The sequence below is a fragment of the Equus przewalskii genome, chromosome 15 (assembly GCF_037783145.1).
Source record: "Equus przewalskii isolate Varuska chromosome 15, EquPr2, whole genome shotgun sequence".
Taxonomy (NCBI): domain Eukaryota; kingdom Metazoa; phylum Chordata; class Mammalia; order Perissodactyla; family Equidae; genus Equus; species Equus przewalskii.
In genome coordinates this window covers 15,807,561-15,826,455 of record NC_091845.1, presented here as the reverse complement: position 1 = coordinate 15,826,455, position 18,895 = coordinate 15,807,561, and the positions used below count along the sequence as shown (strand labels likewise).

At 37.6% G+C, this 18,895-nt stretch overlaps 1 protein-coding gene across 5 annotated transcripts in view; it reads left to right on the top strand.

The window, feature by feature from the left end:
* Window positions 1–18,895, top strand: part of CNTN6 (contactin 6) — a 295,782-nt gene that overhangs the window by 171,489 nt on the left and 105,398 nt on the right. For all 5 annotated transcript variants that reach the window (XM_070576733.1, XM_070576734.1, XM_070576736.1 and 2 more), the window contains 2 exons: window positions 14,325–14,528; window positions 16,767–16,869. In XM_070576733.1, coding sequence (XP_070432834.1) covers window positions 14,325–14,528; window positions 16,767–16,869 — 307 coding nt within the window. The remainder of the gene's footprint in view (window positions 1–14,324; window positions 14,529–16,766; window positions 16,870–18,895) is intronic.

The window sequence follows — 18,895 nt, the reverse complement described above, 5'->3', positions numbered from 1 at the left end:
TAACCACCACAGCCTTTATTCTAGTTGATTTCTACTCTGAAATGGGAGCATTTTGAATAGATAAGACAAATATTTAAAAACAAAATGAAAGCAACTTTTTTTCCCCTAATATTAAACCAAATCATGCTTATGATCCTTGAAAACATTTTTTCCATCATTTTTATTTTTACACAACCTTGTGAAATGCCAATACAAAAAGAAAAGGGAACTAATTAGAAATTAACAATATTTTTATTCAATGTTGTTACAGTATAGCATGGCATTATGCTCACCTGAAATGTTAGGGGAGATTTACAATGCTTTCAATCTTATCTTGAGATAAAATAGTATAGTTCCAGAGCACACAAAAATTGGATGGTGCTTGTATTTTAACCATAGGAAAATTATTTTCAAGTGTCATAATCTAAGATGACAAGATAGGCAAAATTATGTCTGCAACTCCTGTCAGTATATATCATTTTATTCTCCGACATTGCTCAAAGATTCTGACAGAATTGAAGACTTTTCAATTTTGTTTACTATAAATAGGGATAAAGGAAATGTGAAATATTTGTAAATGAAGAAGTCATATATTTTTAAAAAGCAGCCAGGTTGGAAAAGCTTTCCTTTTTCACCTTGTCAACTACCAACATTAAAGAGTATGTTGAGCTTTTAAAGCATATAAGACCCTCATTATAACGATGCCCCTCTGCTTAATGCCATGAGATTAAGTTACAGATATACAAAAACTGCCTTAAATTAAGACCTCTATAACAGAATAATTAATCCCTGTTGCATATGAGTTACGGCAGACATACCTGATATCAAATTCTATTATGTCATAAGTCATGTTTTAGCAGGATTCCAAAGGTATTTGTCAAGGTTGACTTCACCCAGTTATCATAAGAACTTTCATCCTGATAGCTCTAGGATGTGCCACCGGCTTCCTCATCTCTACAAGGGCAGGAAAGATGGAATCCTGTTCTTTTGTTCTTCATAATTCTCCTAGATGAAAACTGAGGAAGTATTGGCAGACACTCTTTGATCCAATTGTACGAATAGTCATCAACTAGCCAGGGGAGAAAATATTAATAATAACAGTTACCAGTGATTGAATTGTTACCATGAGCAGGCACTCTAAGGGCTTTCCATTTACCTTCTCATTCCCATTATTCCAATAATTAAGAATAATAATTTTAAAGTGAAGAAACTGAGACTCAGATAGACTAAGTAAATCATTTTTCAGTTAACAAATAAAGGCGAGATTCCAATCCAGGGCTTTCTGACTTCAAAACTGCCTGCGGATAGAAGACTCTATAGTTAATGCTTGACCTCAGGTTGCTTATCAGTTTCAATAACTCTTACACCTCCAGGTTTGCTAAGAGCCTTGAGAGTGACTTTAACTGGCTCATTTAAAACAATTCCTTATTCTTCCTTTTCCTGCCTCACCTTCTTGCAAAGGTGAATTGTGCCAGGAAAGACTTCAAGAAAGAAGGTACACACATTGGTTGGCTAACCTTCAAATTGGATCAGTGAATGGTTAGTGTCAACACTAGAGACAAAGGCAGACATTGTCTGTCTTTGTCTGTTATTTGTCCTTTGTTTAGGTCTCCCACATACATTTATATAGTTTTCCATTACTATGTAACAAACTACCAAAAACTTAGCAGCTTCAAACAACGCCCATGTATGAGCCCACAGTGCTGTAGTCAGAGGCCACAGGATGGTGTGGCTGGGCTCTCCGCTCAGTTTCTTACAAGGATAAAATCAAGATGACAAACAGACAAATTCTTTTCTGCAAAGTCTGAGGATGAGTCTACTTCCAAGCTCATTCAGGTTGGCTGATTTCCGTTCCTGCAGTTATAGGACAGAGATCGCCATTTCCTTGCTGGCGAGCTGTTGAGGGCCACTCTCATCTTCTAAAGCTGTCCACATTTCTTGCCACATGTCCCTCTCCATCTTCAAAGCCAACAACAGAGAATCTCCTTCACTTAAATTGTCTCTAATGCTTCAAATCTCTCAAGCCAGGACGAGCTCCATCCTGTGTAAAGGCGCATCCGATTAGGTCAGCTCCACCAAAGATAAATTCACTTTCTTCAAGTCAACAGCGCCATCTAATCTAACCTAGTTATGGGAGTGATCGATCTTTCACCATATTCACAAGTCCCAACACACTCAGATGGAGGGCAGGGGTGAATGGATGTCATTTTAGAATTCTGTCAGTCACAATTTGCCTTCCAAGATGTTTTCCTGCCTCTATTTCCATCACTCTAAAGGCTCCATATTTGCTCACCTACTGGGCAGACAGAGAGACATGCCCTAGAAGTACGTAAATTGGGGCAGATGGGATTAGCAGGGCAGGATGGAGCAAATATTAGCATGGCTGAGTTATTTTTAAATCTGATGTATGAAAAGCAGAGATTCACCATAAATATTAACACATCTTGTCATAAAGAGAAGTACTACAGACTCCATAGTAATAGAAGGCTGAAATTTTCACATCATTTTTTGGACAATTTGGTCCTGTTGACTTTCTGTATGTACCCAGTCAGCAGCAATAAGTCTCACAAGTAGTTCAATCACAAGGGAGAAATCATGTTAAACTTGATATTATCAGAACATCCTGAGTTCTTTATGCTTTCTCTCTACGGTATTCACAGAAAACTTGCAAAACATTTCTTAACAAGGCGGGCCTATCAAATAATATCTCAGGGTGTTTTATTTTAAAATCCTACAGGAGAGTAATGAAGATTATCAACTAGACTGAGTCCTGGAAATTTACCCAGCAAAGAGTGGCTCCTGGACCAAAACAAAAGATAGAAGTGTATAGATGGATTTCCCATGAAATGATTCGTCACAACTCAATGAAATACAGTAATGAGCATAAACCAAACTGATCAGGTGCTGTCGTATGGCTGTCCTTTCTTCCAAATAGACCAAATTAGACCTGACTCTATAGCGGCCTTCTTATGGATGCTTCCTACCCTTTTTTTAAGGCAACCACCAATGCAGCTGTGCTCCTCTTCTAGGAAGGGAGAATTTACACATAAAGTTTATTCCAGGGGGAAAGGTACCCATAGTGAAACAGAAAAGGAAGCTAGGCAATAATGCAGAACACAAAACTGGCACTTTCTGCTTTATGTCCTAGAAATGCAATATTTGGAAATAAAACAGAAAGCATTCCCTGTGCTCTTAGGGGAGAAGTATATTCACTTCCTCAATCCTAATCGGCAATCAGCTCCATGAATGTGACAATCTCTGCCACAAGAGCCAGACTCAGCCTTTGTTTCCATCTTCCTGAAAAATGTAACTCCAAAATATTTCAGAGAAATGTAAATTTTACTGAAAGTTTTGTGGAAACAACACAGAGAAGGCCACGATGTACATCTGATTGAAACACTTCGTTCCCTATTAGACATCACTTTCCTTTCTCCTAAAGTCTCTCACCAAGTCTGTGACTTCCCTCAGCTCCCAAACAGTCTCTAACAATCTCTTCCATTCCCTCTTATGGTTCTTGTCCACAATGTGGATACCAATCTAGAAAAAAATAATTCTTCTAGTTGGCCTCTTACTACTCGGTGGAATCAAAATATGGTAGTCAGCTAAATAAACACCTTTTCTTCTCTCCGCTATGTTGCTGGAGGGTTCTAAGGTCATCCTTCTACACACAGGTTTATGTGACAGAAATAGGCGGTGCAGTCTTTATTTCACTTACTCATTTGGGGAAGGGGTCACCGAGCCTTAGGTAGACTTTGAACTGTATGCAGAGAGGTGTTTTTCACCATAGGTTCTCATTCACCTCAAGGCCAACAGTAGCTTTTGTTAAAAGTCGCAATCACTTTGAACAAAGATTCTGCACAAGTCATTTGCAACAGGACTGAAAGTAGAATTTCCTCTAAATTTTAGAAAGGCACTTAAAACCCTTGAAGCCAAAGCTATTGGATGAATCTGAAAATGAGCAGTCAATAGATCTTCACACATGCAGTGAGCTAGCCCAGCCTCACAGGAAATTTTATTTAAAAATGGCAGAGTGAGGAAATGATACATGTTGTCTAAAATAATTAAAATCACCTTCACTATGAAATAATAGTTTCACCATGTCCAAAGTAAAGCACATTCTTTCCTTTTATTGTCTGGATATAAAACTCTCAATCCTGAGCTCATAAAAATCATAAGTTTAAAATTTGTTTTAGAGGAAATGTTCCATTCTCTCCTCACATACAACTTCTAGGTTGATAGAACAGTTGAATTTATGCCAGTAGTTTGGAGCATCTGTGTCTGTAGCAGAAAGATAGCACTGTTGTTTTAGCCCAGCATTTGTATTTACGTCAATAAAAATGTTGACAATTCAACTTAAATTGAAAATCATTTCCAGCAAAATCTCAAATTGGGTTATAGAATAAAAAGAAAATTATACTGAGAAAAAGTGCAAAATTTTCATATCCCCTTGCTCCTAGTTAGTTTGTTTGTTGTTTCTGGAGTAAACGATAGTGGTATTGTCTGAGTAGGTAGGTCATACTGTCAGTAAAAATGTTAGCCTGGGGTTGTTTGAATGTGTAAAAGGCAGACAGGCACAACCATTGATGACTGGTGGAATAATAGTGATAATAACCATCATTATTGAATCTTGTTATGTGTATTAACTCAACAAATATTTATTATGTCCTTACTGTCACTTATTTTACTGAGTTTTATGGATATAGTGGAGAACAAAGCAACAAAGTCCTTAGTTCCATGAATCTTACAATAAACAAATATAAGTATGGCAGATGGTAATAAAAGCTAGAGAAAAAAATAAAAGGGATAAGGAGTGGTGAGTGTTGCTATTGTATATTCCGAGGTCAAAGAATGCTTCATTGACATTTGAGAGCTAATGGAGTGAGAGAGTGAGACATTGAGTAGGGCAGTTCAGACAGAGGGAACAGCATGTGCAAAGGACCCGTGGTGGGACCATGTCTGGAATGCTGGGAGAACAGCAATGAGGCCAGTGTGGATGAAGAAAAACAAGCAAATAGAAGAGTAGATGAGGATAGAAGTACCACTGTCAAGATATTTTAGAACCTTTGAATTTTACTGTGAGCGAGATTAGAAGGCATTGTATGGTATTAAGCAGAAGAGTGACATGCTTTCTCTGACTTTCAGTTTTAGAATTTTTCTCTGGAGAATAGACCATAAAGGGGCAAGAATATAAGCAGTTAAATGGTGATGACAATGATTCAGGCGAGAGAGAGTGATGATTTGAACCAGGATGATAGCAGTGGACAGGTGGATAAGTAGCAATCTTCAGTATATATTTAGAAAGTGTAGCTGAAATAATTTCCTGAAATATTGGTTGTAGACTGTAAGAGGCAGAGAGGAGTAAAAGATAACTCCAGGGTTTTGGGGCTGAGTAACTGGAAGAATGGAGCACCGTTTATTGAGATGAGGCCAATTAAGCGGGAGCAGATTTGGGGATGGAGGAAATCAGGGATTTGTTTTAAGAAATGTTTACTTTCAGATGTCTATTAGATATAAGAGCGAAAATTTTGAGCAGGCAGCTGGATTTACATGTCTAGAGAGAAAGGTCTGGTTTGGAGAGTGAAATTTAGAAGTTATTATATAAAAGAGGTGTTTAACACCACATGGTTGACTAATAGAAAGAGTGCCTACTATGCACTGGGCACTCAACTCAGCATTACGTATACCTCAACTCAGGTAACACTTGCAAGGAAAACTTCTCCATTTTACACACTCAGCAATTGTGTTAAAGAGGTTAGTGTTAACTTGGCCAAGATCATGTGTCTGGATTTGGGATCCTGTTTAAACACCAGTACATTTATTCTGCTGCCTAATTTTGTGTGGCATAATCTGGCCCATAAACAGACACTTAATAATTGCTCAGTAACATATACAAGGAGACGGCAAGTGTTCTTATCTCTGTTGGAGAATATGCAAACACCAACCAGAGGGTAGACTGATTTGCCTAAAATTAGTGTATAGTATTACAACTAGAAAGATTATGCCTCTCCCACTCCATGTAGCTGGCCAAAGTCCCAGAGTTTATTTCTCTAGGTCCCATGCTCCACATATCCTCTCCACGTTCAGAATCTCATTCACTCCCAGGAAGAATGTTTTCCTTACTTTCCAGCACATCAAACAGAACTATTATGTTGCAGCCTGTAACCAGTTGTATAGCCTAGAGTTTCTCAACATCAGCACTATTGAAATTTAGGGTGAGATAATTCTTTGTTATACGGTTTGTCCTGTGCATTAGTAAGATGTTTAGCAGCATCTCTGGCCTGTACCCACTTGATGCCAGCAGTATCTATTCTCCCAGTTGAGAGAACAAGAAATGTCTCCAGACATTGCCAAATATCCCCCAGTAGGCAAAATCACCCTTGGTTGAGAACCACTGGTATAGCACACTTCTTACATTCACTGTGTTAGTTTTGCCCATGGAGGATGGGAATTGAGAAGAAAACAGGAAGTCTGGTCCTGGCATATTCGCCTCCCATGACTTGCCCAGTCTTCCTTAGAAGGAGGTTTCCAGGAAGTTCACACAGAGCTGGCTGTGTTTTCATTCCTTCTCCAGGTAGGGTTTGCCAGTGCGCAAGCAGTCTGAGAGCTCCTTGGAACCTAGCAATAATAGGAACTCAGAGGGCCTTTACATAGTGGTTGTTTGTAGGCCACAAAGGCAGCCATCTCCATGATTCCAGACAGGAGGTGTGTAAATCAAAAGGGATCTAATAAAATCTAGGTGGTCAAACAGTAATTGTGGAACAAATGGGAACTCAAATAGGAGTGATTGTAAAGGTGTCAGGGCAGCTTTCTGGGTTACATCATAAACTTGGTCAGCACTAACACTGATGACTTCAACCCAGAAAAGGAATTGCTTTTCTTGGATTAGGTCTTTCCCACTGAGCTAGCATAACCATGATTTACCACCCAAGATCTAGACACATTTAACCCTGGAGCACTGAGCAAGGTTTGCAGTAAAGTACACTCATTCTGGAATATTCCAAAGGGGGGATTTATCCACTAAATCTGAGCACTAAGCTTCAAATTCTGTATTCTACTCATTTATTTCCTATCTCAAGAAACATGGTACCAATTTCGAGGTCCATACTACAGAACCAGTGGAAGATGTCAGTGTCAGTGTTTATCATTATTGGTCTCTTTCACATGAGATACTTCCCCTCTAATAAAAGAACATGCCATATAATGGGTATAATTGCATATATCTTTTGTGTTTGTATTTTAAACATCACAGTACAAGATATAGGGCTGTAAAAGATGTCAAAACATAATCATGCTCTGGGGAAAATAGGATTTGTTGTATGCTTGAGAGAGCAGCAGATAGAACCTCCAATTGCTTACTGCAGATCTGCCATTTCTAATAATAATAAAATTGTAGAGGACGGTGTCAGTGTAAAACTACAGACAATGCTTCAGGAAGGCCCAATTATCAGTCCGTTCTCATGTTACTGCTGAATCATCATAGGGAAAATGTATCACAATCATTAATAACGGATAAATGTCATAGATGGCGGAGAAAATATTTAAAAATTCAGTGGTTTCAACTTAAGTGGCTCATGAATTATACATTTAATTAAGAAAAGCCAAATGGGAAGGATTTTAAACTTCCAATTTGCAAGGTATTTTTTTTTCTTTCCCCATTAAAAAATATGCAAATTAAGCACGGCAGTAGCTGATGATGGAACAAAATAGATAAAAGCCCCCACTGCAGGCTGGCTGTTTGGATGAATGGGAAGAGGCAGCCATGAAGAGAAATAAGCAGGGACAGATGAAAAATACAGTGACAGGAGAGCCCACAGCTTAACATCACCAATTCACAGAGGGGACGCAAAAGGGCAGCTGGATTCTCCTTGCAGAGCTCCTGCAATCTTCTGCTCTGCTCTTTCACCAGTAAAATGAAGAGGAAGGGCTGGAAGATCTCTCAGATCCCTTCCATCGCAGACATTCTGTGAATCTATGAACTGAGGAACATCCTCTTCTCCAGGCTCCCACCCGTCACCCAAAGGCAAATAAATAGACAAGTTCGCCAACATTCTGTCAAAATCGAGGCTGTTTCCCTTCCTAGCATTGTGCAGAGGAAAATGAGTTTTATCATTGGTATCAGTAATTTTCAAAGTGGAGCTGTGGGAGCATCAGCATCACCTGGGAACTTGTTAGCAAAGTAAACTCTAGCTCCTTCCCAGACCTGCTGAATGAGAAACTCGGAGGGTGGGGCCCAGCAGTGTGTGTTTTACTAAGTCCTCCAGGTGATTCTCATTGCACACTGACATTTTAAGATCTCTGCTCTGGAGAGAATTACTTTTTAGAGATTTTATACATGTGTTCTATTCTCTGCTAATATTAGCTATAAGCATGTTGGAGTAATTTTGAATGACAGATTAATCTTCATTCTACAAGAATCTAAGGAAATTGAACACAGGACAGGCAGTGTTGATGGAGGAGGGAGTGGGTGGTGAGGAACAATCGTCCTAGATGTATGCAGGCTTGGATATACAGAGAGCTTGGGGTTTGGAAGGAAGCCAAAGAGAGCATATTGAGATGCATTGAGAGCGCAGAAAAAGAGGATCAGTTGTAGATACACAGAAAAGAAGACAGGTGGTATCAGAGAAAGAACAAAGGATATGGCATCCTAAGGATCTAGGTTCAAGTCCTACCCCTTCCACATGTTAGCAATATGACTTGGGGAAATTACCTTTATATTTCTAGCTCCAGTACCTTCTTCTATATAATGGGCATGTCATCAATAGCCAATTAGCCTCGTAAAACAATTGTTGGGGTGATGAAACAGGTATGAAATGAAAGTGCTCTTTAAATTTTTATTATTCTTTATGTAACCTTCCCCATTTTTGGACCACATTCTTCCAACAGCTTCGAAATGTTCCACTATTAAAGAAGGATACGCCACATGTAGGAACAGATCAGAAAGTTTTAGCAGCTAAGGTAAAAATGAGTTCACCAAGGGAGAGATGGAAATTACAGTCTCAGGTCCCAAGATTATAAGGTGAAGAATACAAAGATTTCTTGGTCTCTAGTGGCAACCTGTAATTTCTGTTAAGTTATGTTGGATTTCAGAGAGCTAGAGCTCATTCCTCTCCCCAAATAAGCATTGAATAAGGATCCTAAGCTGAGACATGGCCCTGGCAATTTGCTCAAAATTCTCTTTATTTCACAAAGGTGAGGAGTCACTAACAACAGGGGAATCTGAACTACATTTTTTCCTCCTGTATATGTTGAAGAAAAATTTGCTATCTAGATGGCTCTCTGGTTTCAAACAAAAATCCTTTGAGCACCTCTTTCATGGAGACGGAGCAACAGGCTTAGAAGCAAGGTAGCAAAGGACATCAGTAAAGAAACTTAGAAGCAAGAGACTCCATGAAATGATAAAAGACTCCAGTAGGTTCTTGCAAAAGAAAACGAAGATTCAATCCGTGAGAATCGGACAAGAATGTGAAAGCATATTTTCAAAAATAAAAAGCAAATTGCATTTATGCATACTTGATCTAAAAGCATAGACTCTTAGGGAGATCAAAGGAATGTTGACGATGGAGTAGACCATTCATAGAAACATGGATTTAACCTCGCACCCATTGCAAAAATCTTTTTTGCAGCATCTCAAGCAATGCTCATCCTTCCTCTGCTTGGTCACCTCTCATGATAGAGTGCTCATTACCTTATAAATCATCTGCTGCTATAGCTCTGAAGTTTAGACTGGTTTTCTTTATAATAAAGGTCAAACAACCTTCTGTAACCCTCCCCCCCACACACAGCCACAAGTCCTACTTTTGCCTTCTGGACATCCGTGGAGAGGGCTTTATTTAACCCTTTAGGCACATGACAGCAATTTGATCTATGAAGACAGTTCAATTATTCTTCTCAATTTCCCCTAGCCCCCGAGTCAAATCTAAATTCTTATGAATTTCTTTTGTGACTTATCGGCTACCCTTTGCTGCATCTGGTTATCTATCTCTTGATATGCTCGGGATTTTTAATTCCCCTATCAGTAAGGGGTGCTCTGAACATAATATTCCAGTAAGTCATTTCTAGGGTGTTGGAAACACAGATTCCATGATACTTCACTCAGATATAATGAAAGTAAATTGCCAGAAGTAGGATTAGCTATCTGTATTTTAACAAGCTTCCTTAGCAATTCTAATGTGCTCTGAATAAAACACAATACTCCAATCTGAACAGTTCAAAATAATAAAAAATATTTTCTGTCTTATTTTTTACAAGTTGTAATTCACTCTAATGTTTAGCTGTCCTGACAGACACTATTTTCATCCTGTTGTTTCTTTTTTCCATTTACACAAATATTAGATGGTAATTAAAAATTCTAATATAAGAGAAATACATTGTTTACTGAGTAAAAGTCTTTTGTATTTCTTCTACTTACTCTGGGAAAACCACTGTATATATCCCTAGTTTTCTAAATTTAATAATTTGTATGAACAGACACACACACAAACATATACACACAAGGTCACATACACACGTAATTTTTTATTTGATCATACTAAACATCTTGATTTATAATGTGCTTTTCACATAACAATATATCCTAAATCTTTTTCTTCCTGAACACTACTTTTCTAGGTTTAATACCACTTTGTGCATTTTTACATTCCATCCATAAGTGGCTCTTCTTTTTTTTCTTTTTTGTGAGGAAGATTGGCCCTGAGCTAACATCTATTGCCAATCTTCCTCTTTTTTGCTTGAGGAAGATTGTGTTCCTATATTTTGAATGTGGGATGTCTCCACAGCATGGCTTGATGAGCACTGTGTAGGTCTGCACCCAGGATCCAAACCTGTTAACCCTGGTCCGCTGAAGCAGAGCACATGAACTTAACCTCTATGCCACCAGGCCAGCTCCATAAGTGACATTTTTGTTGCTGTTGCTCCTTGTCCTACCTTTCCCTCATATGTTCTTCATTCCTGAGAATAATATCAGACTTCTGTCTGTATAGATGAATTTATTTTTATTGCAATCATTTTGAATTGTTGTTAGGATTTCATACTTTACCCCCTCTTCAGTTAATGGTCTATTTTTGTAGAGTCACTCTTTTCTTCGTTCCCCTTCCTTCCTTTCTTTCTTCCTTCCTTTCTTTTGTTCTTTCTAAAATCTGGTTCCGTAAATGTATTGTCAGTGCTGTATTTTTTTTTTCTTGGTGAAAGAGCTGAAAAAGATGGCAACATTCCCACACTCCCAGTTTCTCAAGGGTTTTTCTATATAGATCAGATTTTAGGTCAGGATGGCTGTCAATCTCTATTACCTGCTCGTACTTTAGAGACTTTCAATTCAGTATGGCTGGGGAAGAACGTTTCAGGTAGTCTGCTTCCACTGGAGAAAGACTGGTAGAACACATCAGAAATAATTAGCTTTTTTTCCATGTCTTGCTTCTGCACCAGGTTTTAATTAAGTGCAGATGACAAATGCACCCTGAGCCTCTGCCTGGACAAGAGGTCTCCAGTTGTTTCCACTGCTCTCCTGTGAGCTATCATTTCCAAGTTCATCTACAGGTGAAGATGTTTTGACCTGACTAGTGTATTCCTCTTCCCCACTGCCAGAACCTATACGTTCCACATATTTTGGGCATCCACTTTGATGCGGGGTTGGTGAGCCGAGGAGTTGAAAGAAAGATTTCTTAGACTCTTAAGATCTGGCAGTAGTGCTCTTTTATTTAGAGAATAGAATAGCATTGGGACAGGACCCATGGGCAGTCAGAGCTTCTGCTGCGTGGGGACAGGACCCACGGGCAGTCAGAGATGCTGCTGGCATGGGGAGCTGCTGCTGCCGCCACTGGCATGAGGATAGGACCCATGGGCAGGCAGAGCTGCTGCCGACATGTTGCTGTTGCTGCTGCTGCTTCTGCTGCCGCTTTTGCTGCAAAGTTGGGTGGAGAGTAAGGCTAAATTTAAGGCATAGGCATGTGAGTTATCTCTTTACAAGACAAAGAATATGTTAAAAAGTTAAAATGGTGTCAGTGCCCGTAGGGTCCGGCCATTTGGCGGTCCCACAAATTTTTACATAAGAATCAAACCGGATTGAGTAAATGGCAGAAGTCACCGCTTGATTTTTATCCTCAGCTTAAGACAAAGGAGGATTTGGTGGGGTGGGGGGGGGGGGGGTCAGTTACATGAGGTTGCCAGACAGTAACCAACTTAAGTTCTTGCCTCTGGCATTAAGAGTTTCTAGAGATAAGGCCATCCCCCTTCTTCCTGGCACAGAGAGGGAGGCATCTTTACAGATAGAGGTTTCCCTTAGAAATGTAAATCTTTCCCAACAAAGGGGCAAGCAAATTCCACTCCTCGGAGCCTGCTTCTCATCTGTAGTTTTAAAATTAACCAGCCTAAAAATCCTCATCACCTTTTACACCAGTCATATTCTTCCACTTCCCTAGATATAAATTCAATTCTACCTAGTTTCCATGATACATATTACTTCTTAGCCTTCAGATAGTACCACTCTTACAAAACCTTAATCCATGAAAATATTTTACTTTGTTCAAAGATTTCTGGCTAAAATCAAAAATTGGCAACACATGGGGTCGACCCTATTGCTGAGTGATTAAAGTTCCAGGCGCTCCACTTCAGCAGCCAAGATTCACTGGTTTGGATCCTGGGTGTGGACTTACTCCACTTGTCCTGCATACAAAATAGAGGAAGATTGGCACAGATGTTAGCTCAGGGCCAATCTTCCTCAAGCGAAAAACAAAAAAGAAGGTGGCAGAAGATTGGCAAAAGATATTAGCTCAGGGTGAATCTTCCTCACCAAAAAAAATAAACTTGCCAACACATAATTTTTGTAAAGATGTCGAATAACTGGAATTCTCATACATTGCTGGTAGAGATGTCAACTGGTACAACCACTTTGGAAAATTCTTTTGTAGCTTCTTATAAAGTTAAACCTATATCTACTTCATAGCTCACTCCTAGAAGTTTATCCAAGAAAAATGAAAATATCCATAGATAGTCTTATGAAAAAAGGTTAACTTCAGCCTAATACATAATGGTGCTAAGCTGGAAACAATCAATGATATGTAACAGTCCAAAGCTCATCAACAAGAAAGTGACTTAACAAATTGTGATATAGTCACAAAATGGAATACTGCTCAGTAATAGAAAGGAAAGCAGTACTAATAGTCAAAACAATATAGGTGAATATCAAAAATATGTTCAACAAAAGAAATCAGATACAAAACAGTACAATTCTGTTTGATTTCATTTTTATGAAATCCAAATACTGGCAGAAATAATCTATGATGATAGAAATCGCGTAGTGGTTACATTGGGAGAGACTAACCAGAAAGGGACATAAAATTTCTGAGGAAATAGAAATGTTCCATGTGTTTTAGGGGGTATGTGGTTACATAGCTTTTATAATTGTTACAACTAATTGAACAGAACACTTAAGATCTGTACATTTTATAGTATGTTCATTATATCTCAATTATGTGTATCTATACATTCATATTCATGTTTATCTATGAGATTTCTAGAGATAGATTGATTGATGTTCAGAAAAACTGATGTGTTCTCTTTTATCTTCAAGTTTTTGTTTGTGCTCTGCTCTCTGAGCCATGTTTGTCTGCTCATCTGTTGTTTGGATAGCTCTCATTCATCCTTCTAGTTTCAACATGGAATTATTCTTCTCAGAAGACTTTTCTGACTACAGATCATTCTGGACTCTTTCTCTGGGCTCTTCATGATGCCTCTGTCAAAGCACATATCATCCCACATTGTGATTATCCACCCTAGTGGTAATTAGTGGTAACTGGTGCAAGCTGTATGAAGCATAGATTTTGCTTGGTTGTATTCTAAGCCTGAAAACAGTCACAGAATAGGTGCTCATAAATCATGTAATGATTGAATAAATGAAATCCAAGACTGATGGTAGAGTTATTGAACTTACATCTTCAAGTTAAAACTTTTAACAAGTGCCCCTAAGTGTGTTTAATGAAAGCATCCTTCTGACTGTACATTGAGAAACATTGCTTTAACATATTACTGGAGAAATTCAGTGTGCACTTTGAGCCTGTAATATTTTATATATCTTATAGCTTTCCTTACTAAGTTTATCTGCTTATTCTCTTGACATCTCATCATCACATTCTTAATCGCACAAAGCCAGTAATGGGCAGGGTGACCATATAATTTATCATCAAATTTGGTATATATTTGAATATAAGGAATATTACAATTACATCAGGACTACAGGCATAAACTGGACAAACAGGGCACAATTTTATTCTAATTATAGAGAAGTAGGGCAAAGAAGTTTCAGATAAGAATGAATACAGTAAGGATAGTACTTATTTTTTTCTGTTTTCCAGATTTATCTTATGCATGGACCTTCAATGATAACCCCTTATATGTCCAAGAGGACAACAGGCGGTTTGTGTCACAAGAGACAGGAAATTTGTATATTGCCAAAGTGGAGCCATCAGATGTGGGCAACTACACTTGCTTCATAACAAACAAGGAAGCCCAGAAAAGCGTTCAAGGACCACCCACTCCATTAGTGCAGCGCACTGATGGTAAGACGATGAGTCATCTTGGGAATATATTTGTTCCTGGCTCTTGAAGTCTGGGGAGATCTGTAGAGCTTTCCACTTCCCTCTGTGTCAATGGAGCCACATTATCTATGAATTGAGGTTCAACTCACAAATATGGAGAAAATCAGGTATTATCAGAAATATAATAGAAAATTCTACAATTCACCCACATGGTACAGTATACATGATTCTGCGTATACTGTGCCATCTCTTCTCTGGCGTTGGAGAAGATCATCTTTGCTTTGCCTAAGGAGTATTTTGTTTGAAAAGGTGTTCATTTGGGAGAGTAGGCCTGTGTGTGCACGTGTGGGTGCTGCCAAACTTCTTAACTGAATTAATGTGTTTTCAATGAACACAAGATGCCTCTTTCTTTTCCATAATTATTTTTTTCATTCACCCTTTATTTACCTGGCTGGAAAAAGAGGGAAAAAACTCACTTTGAAGGAAAGCAAAGCAAGCCAACATTAATTATGAGCATTCCAAAGAGGAATGAAACACAAGATTCATGCTAATTACATTCTTCCAGGGAACACAATTCAGATTGGGCTCTGACGAGTTTTGTAGCTTAGTCAAGTCATAGCTGGTACCACATTTAGAGAGCTAGAAAATCTAAGAAAGTCATCGAAGTAGAAAAATTCTCTAGGTGGTTTTTTAATTAAATATTCACAGTGGGAAATGTGAAATGCATCTGTTGATGCATTTTATGATCAGACTCTGGAATGGAAATTTGATACCTCATAGAGTGTTTCTCCTCTTTGAGAAGTTTAAGAAAAGCAAGAATATAATGCTAATAATTTCAAACAGAATTATGGAACTAGCTCTATACAGGGTGTTCTTATGACAGAGCTTTTATAATCACTAACCGTCCAAATATATTTGCATGGTCTTAATTCAAAATTCAGCAACCACTAGATTTATTTATAAGTCCAATTTCTTCTCTTTAGTGAGCAATTTGTTCAGGACTGGAAAAGCTCTTAGCCAATAATATGTAGAGAGATTCTACCACATTTTTCCATTTTTTTCTGTCTATTCTTAGTTTCACGTCTCTCCTTCCTAATTTCTTCATTCTTCCATCCCCTCTATTCCCTTTGAAACACTTATGGTAAAAATAGACCAGAAGCATTATATATAAGATTTTAAAAAATTGAACCTCTTCTAAAAGTAGTCAGTCAAGAAGACACATCAGGTGTCAAGAAAATAGAAAATAGAAAACTTGCTTATTTAGTTGAGTGAAGTAGTGCTCTCTACCTCCTCAACCATAATCTCTTTGAATGTTTGGAATGATCAAGGTCTTAAAAATGAGGCATTTTTATTTTATATATATATTTTGTAAATTTCATCTTCTGTGCAATTATACTGGCCACCAATAAACCATTTATTTTAGGAATATACTATTCTGGTGTTTAGTATATAAGTAACAAATGATCAAAAATTTTAAAGAACCTCAATTTGTCATTGACTAAATTAATTAAGTTAATGGGCTAGCCTAGAGATATATTTCTGTTTATTACAACTGCTCTGGTAAATAGCATATTTACAACACATTAGACTACTGTCTTATTCGTGTCTTAGCCTATATCCACAATTCCTTATTGGAAATTTTAAAATGACAAAAACAGAAATGTTTTTTCTAAGTGTGTAGCGAACGCATTTAGCAGTAAAACCTTGAGGAACTGATGTAAGAATATTTATGACTTTATTTATCCCAGCTAGTGTGATCACTTCATAGGTTTTGTTGCAGAAATACTCATACTTTGGATTAAGAGGTGCTGCATTAGAGCTCTCACACTGTCAACTGAAAAATTCCTTATTCTTGAACAAGTCTGGCCACATGAGTTCCACGAAGTGGTGACAGATCTGGATATCTCTAGAGAAGGAACTACCTCGATAACTCAGAAGTATTCAAGAATCTAGGTGTATTCAATTCTTAATCAGAAAAATTAATTCTTCTGAAGATTCTGGTGTGGAATAAGGGAAATTTGGGATTCTTCTATTCTGATAATATGATATATCTTAGATATTTCTTTTTTAGGGGTGAGGGGAATGAACTAATTCCTTAAATAGAATCATGAAGTTTTCTCGCCCTCTGTCACTCATTAAAGTATAGAAAAATATTGCTAATAGAAAGACAAAATAATCAGATTTTGGTTAATGAAGCATTTGCTTCATAGAAAACTTCTATTCTCCAGAAATGCTGCCAGTCCTTTTGCTATTTAACAGGTGTGATGGGGGAATATGAACCAAAGATTGAAGTGCGTTTTCCTGAAACTATACAAGCTGCAAAGGGTTCATCGGTAAAACTGGAATGCTTTGCCCTTGGAAAGTAAGATATTCTTTTTCTGGGTTGTTCTAAATTAAAAAATTGGTTTTTTGTTGTTCAAATATTGCTCTAAGATAAAGTACCAAATAGATTTCAAATGCTAGGAATAAATGGAACTTTCTGATTGGAATTTAAACAAACATGCCTAATACTCAGGAAATGATTGGGGCTGCAATTCTCCCCTAAATGTGCTGATATCTCCTCATTGGAGCATAATGAGACTCATTTAAGCAGGACATTGCAAAAGAACAATTGCACTTGTATAAGATGGTGGGCAAGTCACTAAACCTTTGACATGTACTTCATTCCATCTCGTCCTACATCCAGAAATATATTGCCTGGAGTGTCTCCTTGCTTCATAATCAGCAATTCTTGTAAATGAAAAACCTGCACTGCTAGTTCCCCAAATAAGACTAATTAAAGGCCATTGTGTATAGTGGATAATTAGAATTGAGCCAAACCTGTCCTGGTAGTGGAGGCATTTTGTTTTACTCAGATAAGTGTTTATCAGTGACAGGTTTGGAATGTTTTTAAGCCAGTTAAACATCTGTATTTTTGCGCAGACTATCCAGACATCTCTTTTCCTTTTGGTGATATTCAAACCTCATTTTTATGCCTCTAAATACCAGTACCCAAATAACAAAGAGAGAGATATATAGATAGGTAGATAGATAGATAGGTAGGTAGGTAGATAGATAGATAGATAGATAGATAGATAATAGAAAGATAGACTAGATCTACCATTTGTAAACATTAGTGCACGTATAAATTCCTAGGGACATGGTTAAATCGAGATTCTGTAGGTCTGGGGTGAGGTCTGGTTTCTCTGTTTCTAACAAGCTCCCAGGTAATCATGATTCTTCCTGTCTGTAGAACATACTTTGAATCATAAGAGACTTGAATCTCACTATCTGCTTTGAGGGCTTACTTCTAAATCCAGACCTGTTCCTAACATAGTCATCACAGTTAGAAATAGTGACTTAGATTCCAAACTACGGAAAACATCCTGAAAATTCTCCATCTTGTTATTAAGTAAATATACCAAGGAATCCAAATAATGCTGGTTACTAATTCTCTTAGGTTCCTTCCTATATACGATATGTTGTAGATCTCAGGTTGTTTATTTTTCCTTTTTAAGTCACAATATTTTCATACAGTACTGGTCCCATTTGTTAATTATTGATCGATTAAATTATTCTAAAGAAAGTGACAAACAGGAACTTTATGTCACGGTTTTTATTTGTTTGCCTGCCTTTTAAGATATATTAATTCTCACATTTTCAAGGTCTCTAAGAAATTTAAGTTTACAAAAAGACATAAAATTTTTTCAGCAAAATACTTTGAGAATTAGATGATTTATTTAAAAAGAAGACCAATGAAAGACAGCATCTATATCTTATTTGGCATCAGGAAACATGAATTCTTGTAATTTAAAAAGTCACTCATGTAATAACTTTGAAAATTACTCAGGCTAGTTCTCCAGAACTTCACATAAATAAATTTCATTTGTTAAGCATTTATAATTAAAAATTTATATGAGATATATATATATATAATCTTTATAATTGTGCAGGGTACATCGTATTTTTATTATATATGAGAAAACTGAGGCTCGGATTGGATAAGTAACCTGTTTGATTTCATGCCTCCGTTAAGAAGGCGAGGGCAATTCAAACCTAGTCCCACCTGATTTTAAGCTCTGACCTTAGAAACTTTTAAGTGAGGGGTTAAAATAACCACTCTTGAAGTCGGTGGAGGTGGATTCACTTCCTAATTTTCTCCAGTGTGGTCTGACCATTAGCAAACAAGCTTCTTAAACTCTGTGAATTTCCATCTTCTCATGGAAGAAGTTATAGTGATACCTGCCTTTCATGTTTGTTTTGAAGATTAGAGTGGATAACAGGTTTGAAAAACATTTAGCTCTAGGCTTGGCATTTAGGCAGGAAATGTTCATTGAATTATTCTGAACCCAAAGTGCAGATTCCATTCTCTTTTTGTATAACCAGTGTTTGAGTTAGTGGGGATGGCC